Here is a 13,840-nt window from a genome sequence, read left to right on the forward strand (position 1 = left end):
CTAATTTGTGCATTAAGTATTACTGACACAGTATTATATAAATCTGTGATTACTGATTGCCCTACATTATAGATAAATTAATCACAGTGAAGTGAATGAACGAAACTAATCCATCTCGTAGAACATATGTCGTAGCAGATATCTACGAACGAACTACGACCCGCTACGAGTGTTACGAGTACATTCCGATGCCGAAATTATTTTTACTCCGAACAATAAAGTTCACGACAAGAGTAATAACTCTTGTCGTGAACTTTATTGTTCGGAATTAAATTGGAATAAAAATTATAGATTTAAAAATATATTATTACTTATAGAAATGTCGATTCGGTCTTTATTTATATCGAAAGTTACTTTTGATATAAATAAATATATATTTTTTAATGTTTTTTTTATTACTAAGGGTTATTTTATATTTTTTTAGTGTGGAAAAATGGAGAATTGGTATGCAGCAAGGTTCAGCTATAGAAATAAACCAAGTTGATTGTCTACGCTTGGCTTTTACTCGTAGTAATACCAAACCATTCTGATGCGACTAATATTAGATGGAAAGGCACATTCACTTACTATATAGCCCTATTTAGGGTTTGGATAGTACAGTCGTCTTGGTGTCAAATGGACGTATTTGTACGGACTTCTGCTGCAGTGATATTGGCGAATTTGCAATGAGGGTAAGTTGATATTGTGTTCACTGTACATAAAATAGTTCAGGATCCATTGCAATTTCCCGATTGGCCCCGCAATCCCGGGTTCAGACGAATTAATTGCTCTTCCTAGAGAGATAGAAATAAATGAATTTTGATGAAAAACGTGACTAATCAAGCTAATTTATTACAGCAAAAACATCTGAGGAAAACCGCAAGCTCCGCCCTTTGTTTGTTTTGCAATTAAATTGAATTGTTCCGAGGTAGGTACTAGCCATGACAGGAATTAAGCATCTCATCTTATTACAATTATTTTGTTTGTGGCATTAAAATATAAGATATTATTTTGTTACGATTCGCATGCTGCTAAGTGTAATAGTTGTAGTTGTGAGACTATCGCAATAATTATATTGTAATATTATTATATGCTATTGTAGTTTATTGGACGTCGTAAATCGAATAAAAGTGAATGTTAAAAATAAAGCAAATAAATTATACTAAAAAGTAGACAGGTATATACATTTTACATTAAGTACAATACCTTCCAAAATATATTTGCATTTTGTTTAGCTATCTTCTTTTTCGCCTACAATTAATAACTTTTTAGTATCATAAACTCAAAAGGACTTGGTTATTCATGCATTTATATATCGCTCTAGCCATCAGTAGACAGGTAAATCCACTTGTCGGCAGAATTTCAATACGTAATAGCCGCCGTCACATTAAGCCAAGGGTTTAGTCAATACTATAAGAAGGCTATGTCCATCCATTTTAGACCTTATTGCTACGTTTGAAGATACAATTTGATAGTCTATTTGATATTGGCTATACTACAAAAACAAAGAGAACAGAAATGACCCTTCATCTCATATACATATATAGCTAATATGGAGTCAAGAAAAGGATAGTTTACTTTTACTCATTTAATAGCAGCGTTTTACCTAAAATTAAAACGTTTATTAGATACTTGCCATATTTGAAGCTGTCGTCGACGACAGCGTCATAAATAATAAGTATTAGGACAAATCACATAGATTGAGCTAGCCCCAAAGTAAGTTCGAGACTTGTGTTATGGGATACTAACTCAACGATACCATATTTTATAACAAATACAAATATAAACATGCAAAACCCGGGCCAATCAGAAAAAGGTCATTTTTCGTCATGACCCCACCGGTGATCGAACACGGGACCTCTCGGTTCAAGAAGTTTTAGACTAGATCCATTTCTGTACCAAGTGTACTTTGTGAGCAGGGTGAAGTGGAAGTGTTTGCTTAGCGCCCGGCCCCGTCCGCGATGGGATAATGGCGTGCCTGTCACCGCGTCGAGATTCCGTTCCGATTCCTTTAATGAATTCCGAATATACGTGATCCGCGATTTTATTCCGTTTCACACCAATTCCACTTGGACTTGCGTACTGCTGGATATTTTGTCACTTTGTTCAATGCTAACATTTTTCTCCATATATTAATATGAAATTATGTTTTTGAAATAAAATTAAGATAATATAACGAATGTGAATTTTAATGGCCCACTCCGTTTTTCATTTCAAATTTGTACTTGTGTTTCAAGTTTGTATTTTGTATATTTTATAGAAAATTGTATATTAGTTAGAATATTAAGACAAAAAAAGGTTTAATCTAATCTTATAAAATATTTAGTTAAGTACTTTTGTTAGACTATCCCCGGTCAAAGACCTCCAAAATATTTTGCACAAAATTTCCAATAAACTCTAGCTAACATTGTTAAATTCAATTCAAAAAATGGCATCCGAGCGGCCGAGCAACCGCAGATAAATAAAACTAAGAAGAAAGATAACAAATAGCTTCTGTAGGGAAAGCCACAAATCGAAGCCAATTCTTCAGACGTGAAATCAATATCGGCTCATATATCGCACAACAAAACGCTGGGGAATATATACCAATTTTCACCTCAAAGGAAGCTATCCGTAGAGGTGTAGAACACTTAGGGTAAAGAAGTAAGGTTTCTTATAATATGCATTTTATAAGCACATACATTGGCAGGTAATAAAAGCGTGCTTTGTTTATGGTCTTAGTTAGTTTCTGATATTACAACAAGAATTCATAAGAATATTTTATTTAGACTATTGCGTGCTTAGTGGATATTGTGGCGTGGCGTGTGGCATGTGGTTCCGCCATAGAACAGGACCACTCTATAAAATCACAGCATAATTTTCAAAATTTTATGGCATTTTTTACACTGTCTTCGGACTTCGCGGCTTCAGAGCACCGAACGCAACCGAGATAATCCATAAATGAGAGAGAAAGAGTGGATCGCGTAATAATAACCATAATTACATATAAATCGATACTGAGTTCAATACTTATGAATTAAACAAAACAGTTAATTGCTGCTACTTTATACATCACAAAACAATTATTCAAATCTGACGGATAGATCTAGAATTTAAATGGAAAAAATACCATTGCAGTTTCAGTATAGCATTATGGCAATTGTGAAAAAACAAATCATGAATGAATTGTTAGCTTTATTTCTGTACTTCTCAGTGGGCTACAAAAGAGCGGCAATCGAAAGGTAAATATTATTTCGCGATCTCCCAGAGACGGGGTTTAAAGTCACGTACATCCCAATGATTTCAATTTGAGAAAACTACGACCGGATGGAGTACACTCTCCCCTGGGCTATGACAGCGACACGCCGAGAATCCTAATCTGTATCAGAAACTCTATTATTTATGGCTACGTGCAATTTATTTTATTCACCTATCGTGTCTCGACGGGAAGTCTAATACATTTTTCTAAAAGATTTTAATTGTAACTTTTTATTATTGTACTCATCGCAAAGATAAATAATCGATATCAGATATTAGGTACAGAAAATTGAATTTTCTTGCGCTTACGTCGTCATATTATTCTATAAAACGACGACGTTAATAAATTTTGTGTTGAAAAATTTGACTAAGTAAAAGATACTAACGGTTTTTTTACGATAACAAAAAAATATCTGTGAGAAATTAAAATTATTGAAACATGTACAGGCACTTATAGTTTCTGTTTTGATAGATAAGATCAGAAACTTCCAGTTAAATACCTAGTTTCCCAAATCGATACTTCAAAACTCGATGAAAAGCGCATCTGAAACTAGTATCGGATCGGAGATAATCGAGTAGAGCGTCTGTCTTCTTCTAAATACTAAGAGTTCAGAACACCATTATGGGTGCAGTTTCTTTTAAGACTCATTTTATGCCAATACTTGCTGGTCTCAGTGTGTGTCTCGAGGGAATGCAACGAGTTTTATATTAGAACCCATATCTGCCAAGTGAGCACCCGCCGTTTAAAACCCGTGCAGGGCCGGATTAGCCATGTCGGGCCCATGAGCAATGTAATTCTCAGGTTTCTATAACCCCCTATGGAAAATCATGAGTTATTTTCTAATTGATTAAAGGATATACTACCCATATACAATTCTAGCTGTACCCTGTATATTCTACCCGTGTGCCAAATTTCATAATAATCCGCCCAGTAGATTTTTCGTGGGCGTGCGTTTTGAGCTCTCGTCTTCTCCATGTAAAGTACGTCCACAAAAACTCTTTCAATGAATCTTGCCGGATAGGAGCTGAACTTACAGCAAATGTAAAATTAGCAGGCTTTATCCTACGGGTAATACCTATGGTTGAAATATAAAAAAAATATTTTTTGGGGTCCCTGCGTTTGCATTAATGAGTATTAATGCAAACGCAGGGCCCCCAATCAACGCGGGCCCCTGGGCAATTACATGTTCGACCCTGCCCTGTAGGTCGCTATCGTTTCTGGGCGATATTGAGATTGCTTACATTACTTGTTTGAATAGTTTTATGTCAAATAGCCGAGTTCCTAGTTCAATAAAGTTAATAGTTGGCATTATTGAATTGTTTGAAAGCGTACTGTCGTATATTGTTATTATTATTCCAATAAAAATGGAACGCCAAGTTTCAATAGTTTTGAAATATAACAAAATAAACGAAATAACTTTTTTATATTGTCAAAATTAATTTATCGCTGTGACAGTCACAAACACGCGTACTTATCTAATTTTAATATTACAGAATTCATTAATTAAAAAAATATATAACTCCACGACTTCTTTGACTCAAATACAATGTCCTAAAATTTCAAAGAGCGTGCTGGTCACCAAATGATCGTCTACAACAGAGGACTCCGTCACAGTAATTTATCGCGAGATTTCAATCTGTGTCTCTGAATAGATCTTAAGTAAATACGTTTAGTATCATCATTCAAATAAACTAATCAAGACGATGAATTTTCAGTAATTAGAATATTTGTTTGATATTTCAGCTGTTCATTACCTACTGGGTATGTAATAAGATGGATTATCAATATAAATGTTGAAATATGGTTGTATGAATGTTATTTTTTTACATATTTGACCGTTTGAAATAACACACTGTCATGATGATACATACATGCTATTTTTTCATTATCATCATTATTTATCATTCAACATCTGAAAAAAAGAATCGTAATTCGTGAAAATAAATAAATTCGAAATTGTTGTTAAAATACTAATATTATTGTTAAAATATTAGTAATATTATTTTTATCGTCTTTATTGTTACATGAAACAATCATTCGACGGACAAATAGAATACAACTTAAACCTATAAAACGCTCGCTCAAATGAATAGTTCTCTTAGTTCGGCTCAATATCGAGCAAGTGTGAAGAACACGAAGCTAGACATCTGCGCGTAAAGGATTGCTTCACACCAGCCGATAACTTCGACAAAGGCGATGCATTTTTAAATGCCCGATAGTTTACAACTTTGGTACGATGGCCCGCACTTCGAGTGCAACAGTATTATACCTATAAAACTTTATTTTGCGGGTGTGCCACTGCAACTTTTCTTGTGCCTGTCACACAGAAAAAAATTAAATCGAATTGGTGGTTCCGGAGAGAGGCTTTATAATATTAGTATAAGTTTATTAACTTAACTGTTTTAGGGATAACGTGCACTCGATGGCCCAGGCCCAGGTGAATAAAGCTACGTCAGATATGGTAAATTGTAGCTAATATGAACTGCTGTCTTACACAGCAATAAATTTTAACATGAAATTTGGAAAAATGGATAACCACTGAAGAGTTAAACTTTAAATGTAAAAGTTCAACTTTTCACCTCTCTCATTTTGATTTTAACACAATCTAAGTACGTTATTTATCAAGTACGTTATACTTAGCTTAGTTATCTGGAATAGACTTGACCATGCAAAAATAATCGAGAATTGAATTTGAAACAAGAATTCGAAGGTAAACTGCAAAGAAAAATAATGTTAGTTCTCTTTGTGCTGTAATAAGCACAACAGGATAATTTGAACAAAGCGCCGCCTGCAGTATAATTAGGTGGGCTTAGCATCGTCCGCCTTACTGAGAGCTTTGTATGCCGAACGCACCTTGAGAACCAGACTACAAAGTACAAATGACTGTAGATAGCTCTCTTAATCCGTCGTATTCAAAAATAACACAACCATTACAAATATTTATGGGATCATTTGTGTATAAGCCTGCTTATATCAACATTGTAACAAAAAATGCACATAAAAAGTCATGTCTTAACACAAAAAACAGTTCATTCGAAATTTTACCGGCGCCGACGATTCTCTACAGTGTGAAGTAACGTAAAAAAAGGTGAATCGAAAATTCTGGCAAATATCGAGATATTTAGTTAGATATAACCATCATCAAGATAGATATAGCCATGATGACAGAAACTAGATTTATTTATTTATATTTGCATACCTATATTCGGTAAAACTTTGGCAAATAAATGTTTTCTTTCTTTTTTTGGCAAATAAATGTTTTCTTTCTTTTCCATGATATTATTCTAAACTCTTCTAAAATAGTTCGTAAATTCAAATTTACAAACTATTTTCTGCAGGATAACCTCCACCTGCAGTGGATACTCGGTTTATCCTTTCAGATTCCATTCTCAATCTTTTATATCCTCGGAACCGAGAGGAATTAGCACTCCCAATGGATAAACTGTGAACGGATCTTCAAAACGCCCTGTAAGTTATACCTAAGTTCTTATACTTCTCACCGAAGCTGTTCTCCACAATTTATTGCCAGCCACTGGAGATAACCTAGCTACCTTATGTCTGCACGTATCTCTTCTTTATACCAAATTGCCTGAAGGGTAAGGAAATTTATTGGAACAAAGACGCTGGTTGTGGTTAAATTTTTCAAAAGTGCACATTTATTGCTTATTAAGTTTATCTACGTAGACATTTCAAAATATTTTCGTGCCTTAATAAATATTTGTCATTACACATTTTTTCATAATATTAATAGTTCAATGTTAGATTTTCAACGTATGTACCTACGTCGTACAATTTCTTAAAAATATTTATTTATACTAATTAGAGAAAATTCTTATTAATAACATCAACTATACAGAAGTTTGAGTTTCAGAATAATTATTTCATGAATATTTTTATAACTAATCTTACTTTTTGAATTAACTAAGCAGGATGAATTTGCTTTGAAGTCAGTATTTTTTATTATGTAGTCAGCATCCAAGTCAACAAAGGATTTCAAACACTTAATTACAAATTAGAAGACTTGGCACTTTTTAAGAAGCAGTCATTTTTTCACATTAATTATGCAAAGCTTAATTAACTGTAAGAAAATTCTTTTACGCCTAAAAGTAATGTGGAGTGACAGTTTTCAATCTAATTTATTTTTTGTTGATTGGGAATTTTGCACAAAGAGCCAATTTACATTAATTATCTAATGTTTACTTCAAAATTTATCGACAAGTATTCATGAATTCAGATTTAAAAAAAAAATTTAGCTGCTAAAGACAGTTCTTATCCATTTCTACGTACGAGGAAATATTAATATACTTATACAAATAGGGCTACCTATATATATAAAGTTTTTGGTTAATATGTTAAATTTATATCAAACCAACCCGAAGTAAGGTAGCCTTTATACGCTCTTCAACTATCTCAATCCGTTGCTTCATATTGACGTAAAAGACGGAGAAACAAACACACAATATTTAGTGGAATAAGCTTTAATTGTAAATAAGTCATTTCTGATATAAATAAATAAATTATGAAGCTATGTTTTATTTACACGGCGCACTATTTCACCAAACCGAAAACAGCATTATTCAAAAAAGGAGTACAAAAATATTCGTAATGTATTCCGAGCCGATTGAGACAGACTCCGATATCACTGCAGCCCATCGCTAAGTACATAGAGGTATATGCACTATGCACCTAGGCACATTAGTAAGATTGAAACCTCTTTGGCAAACTTAGAATTGCAAAATAGTGACTGTAACCCTGCAACCACTCTCGGATGCCGTTTGATTTGGAGGACTTTCTGTTTCCTCAGCAGATTGAAGTTTTGACTGCATTGGCGAATTGCAAGGGCGGAAAATGCACCATTTTTTGGTTGATTTGGAAAAGCTAAATACAGAATAATCTTATTAGTCTACTATTTACTTATTATTTACTTGGTCGAAGCAGTTATTCCAAAAATTGAAGTTGGTGGTCGAATGGTTAATTTGCCTGTAAACCGAAACCAGAACATGTTCGAATCCTACTCGTGTTACGTGAGGTTGTATACAAACCTAAGTAACGTACGTATTCATCACTACTTATAAAAGGTAAAGGAAAAAATCCTGCACTCAACTTGATATTCAATCATCGAGTTTATGGAAAGACAGTGGCAAACTACTCCACTAATATTGTCAAGAAATTATTTGTGTGCATATGTAACCACGTCGCCAGCCATGAGGAATAAGATTATATACATTATAATTTAAAATTAACGGAACTCATAGCACGATTCATTTACATTCCTCATCAAGAAATTATTGCCCCGTTCCTTTTTGTTCCCGCGGGGAGTTAATCAGACGAAGGAGTGCGTCCGCGTCGTCAGCGAAAACTAATTTGATTTGAAGTTCCGCGGCCGCCCTATTTGATTTTATAGTTAAGTCTTATTCGCACGAGCACTTTTTATACGATATATATATATATATAGGTATATATATATATATATATATATATATATATATATATATATATATATATATATATATATATATAGGTGAGAAACTTTTATATGAAACTTCAACGTTGTAGTTGAAGTTTAGTTGTTTACAATAATAAATATATAAAAAATAATAATACATATAAAAATAATAAAAATAAAAAATACTGAGATTTTGATATGAAATTCCCGCTGGCGAAGCTGCGGGCAAAAGCTAGTGGAAAATATTTTTTTTCCAGTAGGTTGATTGACGTTAGCGCTTTTGTAACGCGACGTATTTCTGGTTTTTACACGTGCGCATTTTCAAATCGCGTTAAACATACTTGAATAAGATACCTATCTGTGTTTATTTGTCACTTATATCGACAGCGTTATAAAAGCGCCAACGTAGCGCGTCGAAAAGACGCTCGTGCAAACGAGGCCTAAAGTTCCTTGGTCGCGCTATTTGACTTCATAGTTAAGAGTTAATACAATGTACATATTATTCCACCGTCTGAAACTTCGATAATAAGACTGGAATAGTCTCAGAATAACCTCGGGAGGCGTATGAAAGATGTGTTTCGTAAGTACGGTGAGCCAGCCACCGTGACTGGGAACTTCGATTGGGCCAAATCTACTTCGAGCTCGGCTCCACCCTGCCTTGAAATATGGCCATATTCAGAATTGTCATATTTAAACCTATTACAATATTTGTTCTGAAATTAGTCAAGATATAAATTAAATTAAACTAGGTACATATAGCAAGTAAATATTTCAAAAAATTAAGTACATATGGATCTTTCGAATCAAACATTCAATTTTTTACAAAGAATAGACGATGTAGTCACATATATACAAATGTACTAACATACACGTGAAACGTACACTGAAATGTTTTGATGCCACAAACAATAAGAACAATAAGTCCATAATGATATCACTTACCTTCTTAGGTTTCCCATTCTTCCTTAGGAGCTTGGCACAGCAGAGCCCCCTAGTGTCGGGCAGGGGCGCGGGGGGCCGCCGGGGCCAGCACAGTCGCTTGGGGCTCGGCCCCGGGGCCTCACTCCGCGTCTCCTCCTTATCTTCACACATTACCGGACCCCACCCCTCTATTCTCACGAAAAATCACAACCTCCAAGATACCAGCTATTTACGAGTACCTCTGGCATTGTTTTCGCCTAAACTACTTGATAAAACTGATGTATTGAGGAAATAGCGAGTTGGCAGCGATAAGTTCGATACGTTTGTACTATAAATTAGCGTAAAAAATATTAACTACGTTAATTCTACTATGTACTCGCGCAACGTCCGATTCAGCATCTGAAACCAAAATAATATAACCTTTTCTATGTGTATTTAAAGTTCTCATATTACAGATATATTCTATTTTATTAAATGTTTGAGTTTTCATGAAGAGTGTAAATGAGATCTAAATTTTTTCTTATACAACATCCCAGAATTGGCAATATTTATATGAAATGTTTTTGGTATGATTCTATTTTCTTAAATAGCCTGAAGATCAACTGAATAGGTTCGATACTATTTCTTTACATATGACACATAAGGAAACGTAAGGCTATTTAAATCTTTGAGTAGATTAGTAAAGAAGACTAAGTAGTTATTCTATGTTACCAAATACGTGGTAGATTACAAACAGTATTATGTATGTAGGGAGTGTGCCCAAAACTAATTAGTTGGGCAGTCCACTAATACAGTTCTAGAAGGCATCTAGCTAACATATTGCGTCGGGCCTCAATGCCGACTGAAAATGGACCGGGATCGCATTGTCTGATTAGAACAGAGGTTGAGAAAATTAATTACCTAGGTTGGTAGATACGTTCAATAAATTGATGAATTGATTGGAATCTTAAATTTTGAATGGTTTCTGTAGTATCCTCTCATTATAAATATTTAAAAAGTGATTCTGAATACTTCTTTCTGTCTTTTTGACGTTCAATAATTTTTCTATATATATTCTTTTACTAATTGAATATTAGATGCGTCTCGAAGCTTCACTCTCGAAGGAATATCGAAATAAAGTCATGTTACTCTATGTCACTCAGGAATAATGTAGCCATCTACTGGTAAAGTTAACTTGGGAATCGATTGAGTAGTTCCAAAAATGCCAAACTCTTCTTTATAATATTAGTGCATATTAGGTTGGAAGTATATAATGTCGACTACTTTCCTTGTTTAAAGCAACTTTAACACATTTACAATGTTGTGAATTAAAATGTTGCTATAAATTCGCATCACTGCTGAATGTGCTGAAAATTACGTGGTTCAACAGGGGTTTAAGTATAGCTTATGTAAGGACGTGGCTTAAAGAGAGTGACAGTTAAAATTAAAGTAACTTCGAACAATGAGCGAGTTTGAAACTCTTGGCCACACTCCGTTGTCGTTTACAAAGCGTAAATAACCCGGCGTCCTAGCTGAGCTACAAACGTGATAAGGGACCGTGACGCGGCGCGTTACAACAATATTAAATTTTAAATCATGCCAGTATTGTTTAATACTAATTACAATTGACGCTTATCCAAACTAAATAAAGAGGAATGATTGGAATTTTTGTTCGTAACAAATAAACTCAAAAATTATTGGATCCATTTTGATGCAATTTAGCACAGAGTAAACTATACCATCAGAAGTACTACCATTTATTTACTTCGGATGATGTACCGGATGAAGCGATAGACTTTCAACGCCCTACGTCGTTGATATGATCGCATGGCGTCGTACAGCTCTCCGCCGATCAATAAGGACAGTGAACGAAATTAAGCCTAATTTCCATGTAATTTGTGTTCTTACTAGGGATTTGCGAATCGTAAGTAAAAATGTTGCCACAGACTGCCTGTTGAATATTAAACAACATCTAATTAATGCGAGGAGTTCCCGACATCATTACAGAAGCTCATTGAATTCTTACGAATTTCGACACGTCACTTATTTTATATTCTTTGTAGGATTTTCTGGATGCAATTTAATTGTTATTAGAATGGGTGTTTTTACAGCCTTTATAAATTGACGAAGTCATTTAGATTTGTGCTTAGATAGTTATAAACATTGTCGCGGGATAAGAAGTAATGTGATAATATCGACCGATACAAATCTCTATTACCTAAATTTTAGTTGTTCACAATAAATATTTCAATAGTCCCGTACTACCATGTTAAAATACATTAATAAACTTGATAAATGGAAACATTTTGTTAAAATTACAATATTTGCATATGATAAATCGAAAATATGAAAACTCAGGCATTACTTTCACATCGTATATCACAAATTTGATTTGTCTATAAACTCATGCAGAAACATTCACTGAAATTAATTTTAACATTTTACAATCAATATTGGGAAATATTGATGTTATTTGGGATAATTAATATTGTCGCGAGGGACTCCCGTGTGTACAATAACATTTTAACTTCATAATTCATAAACAATATAATACCTATATTGACAACTACATAGGCTTGGATTGGTATAATAAAATATACTAAACAATTAATGTACATATTTTAATTTCACGGAATACGGTGATGTTTTTATCCACGACCACCCAATGATAAAACAAATGCAGAATGAAAGTCTCTATTTCGCTATTGCTTCATATTAGAGGGCACCTTTCATTTCCATGATACCACTGCCATTTAAATTTATTTTACTGACTCCTACTTTGCATTCGGTACTTCATCGAAGTAATATATTTCTGTAGTAGCAGTCGCACAATCCTGGATTCAGTTAAACAGCTAATATCCTGTTCTGTTTGTCTTTGGAGGCAATAAAATGACTTTTATGCAAATCATACGAATTCTATACATTTTTGATGAGCAGCGCCCGACGCATTTCATCGTTTAATTAATAAATTTTTCATCAAACTTTGATATTTTCACGGAAATGATAAATTATTTTTCTCGGAAGTTTGTTTGTGGCGAGATTATTATTATCTGATCAACTGTCTGGTTTAAATTTTAGTAATCTACTTACATCAACTCATGTTTAAAATAATAGACTTCTGCTTCTTCGAACAATGCAACCCTTATTTTTATTTAGGTAAGTACTTTAAACATAAATGTAATTGGATGTGTTTATAATGTCGAGACTAAAGTATTTAGCTTACATACGACCACAGCATATAGCTATTATATCTTTTGTTAATTCAAGTTTGGCAATTAAGAAACTAGTTTATTGCGTTGAACATAAATTACGTTTGAGTACTAACCAGCCATTATAGATCGAGAGTTTCCCTTCAACTTTTTCTTTCGTACTAAAAAGCCACGGAGGCACGCATACTTACGCACGAGCACATATTTAAATTAAAACAAGCTCATTAATGGGTTCAAATTCAAACAAGCTCTAGAACATGCTTCAAACTGAAGTCTGTAAGCGTGCAATGGGTATTTTTCTCTTTTTGCAGAAAAAGGCGACTCACCATGTCGTCAACAAAGAATATACCGCTTTTATTATAAAATCAAGCGCCTTTCAGACTACGATAGTCAAGCGTTTGAGCGCGGAAATGAAAATGTGAGTGGAGAATTAGTTGCGCATTGTTTATGGAAAAACGATGCAGTTTTCCTCGTGAAGTGGGAATATTTTGTTGTGGATCGCATCATATTTCTAAATAACAAACGGGCGTGGCAGAGAGTACACAAAAGCGGTATTTGTTCATTAAACTGTGAATGTTGGCACTTCGGGCTGGCAACTTGACACGAGCGCGGGAAAACAGCCAAAATAATATCAAGTTATTATGACCGGAGTTTGTTGCTTGAATAAGTATTTGTGCATTCTGTTATGTTTTGTCTGGCAGTTGCGCTAATAAAATTATTCTGTAACTGCCAGTTGTACTTATTACAGATTGGTGATGTCTGCCTGTACTCAGACTAAATAGTTAGATGACAATTAAGGCATTGATAATATTAATGAAATACTTTTAAATCTTATATTTATATATGTATCAAGTGGTTAGTTTGCTCTACATACTTAGGGGTAAACCGCGGTATGAATTTACTGTTAATTATATTCAATTAAAGGTTTGGCTTAAATTATTTAAACGTCTACGATTCTATCTAATCTAGAGTTTCTCAGGAAGTTTTCTCTTCTGCTGCTGATTTGATAAACCAAAGTCATCATGTATCAAACCAAGTATCATTCGAATATAATTCTAAAAATCTCAA

General features: G+C 33.9%; 1 protein-coding gene across 2 annotated transcripts in view; it reads right to left on the bottom strand.

The window, feature by feature from the left end:
* The window catches only part of LOC128675247 (uncharacterized protein), a 45,516-nt gene that overhangs the window by 28,861 nt on the left and 2,815 nt on the right, over positions 1 to 13,840 (bottom strand). For both annotated transcript variants that reach the window (XM_053754543.1, XM_053754542.1), the window contains exon 2: positions 9,606 to 9,983. In XM_053754543.1, the coding sequence (XP_053610518.1) occupies positions 9,606 to 9,755 (150 nt within the window). In that variant the 5' untranslated portion in view covers positions 9,756 to 9,983. The remainder of the gene's footprint in view (positions 1 to 9,605; positions 9,984 to 13,840) is intronic.

Source organism: Plodia interpunctella, chromosome 14, assembly GCF_027563975.2.
Source record: "Plodia interpunctella isolate USDA-ARS_2022_Savannah chromosome 14, ilPloInte3.2, whole genome shotgun sequence".
In the NCBI taxonomy this organism is placed as follows: Eukaryota; Metazoa; Arthropoda; class Insecta; order Lepidoptera; family Pyralidae; genus Plodia; species Plodia interpunctella.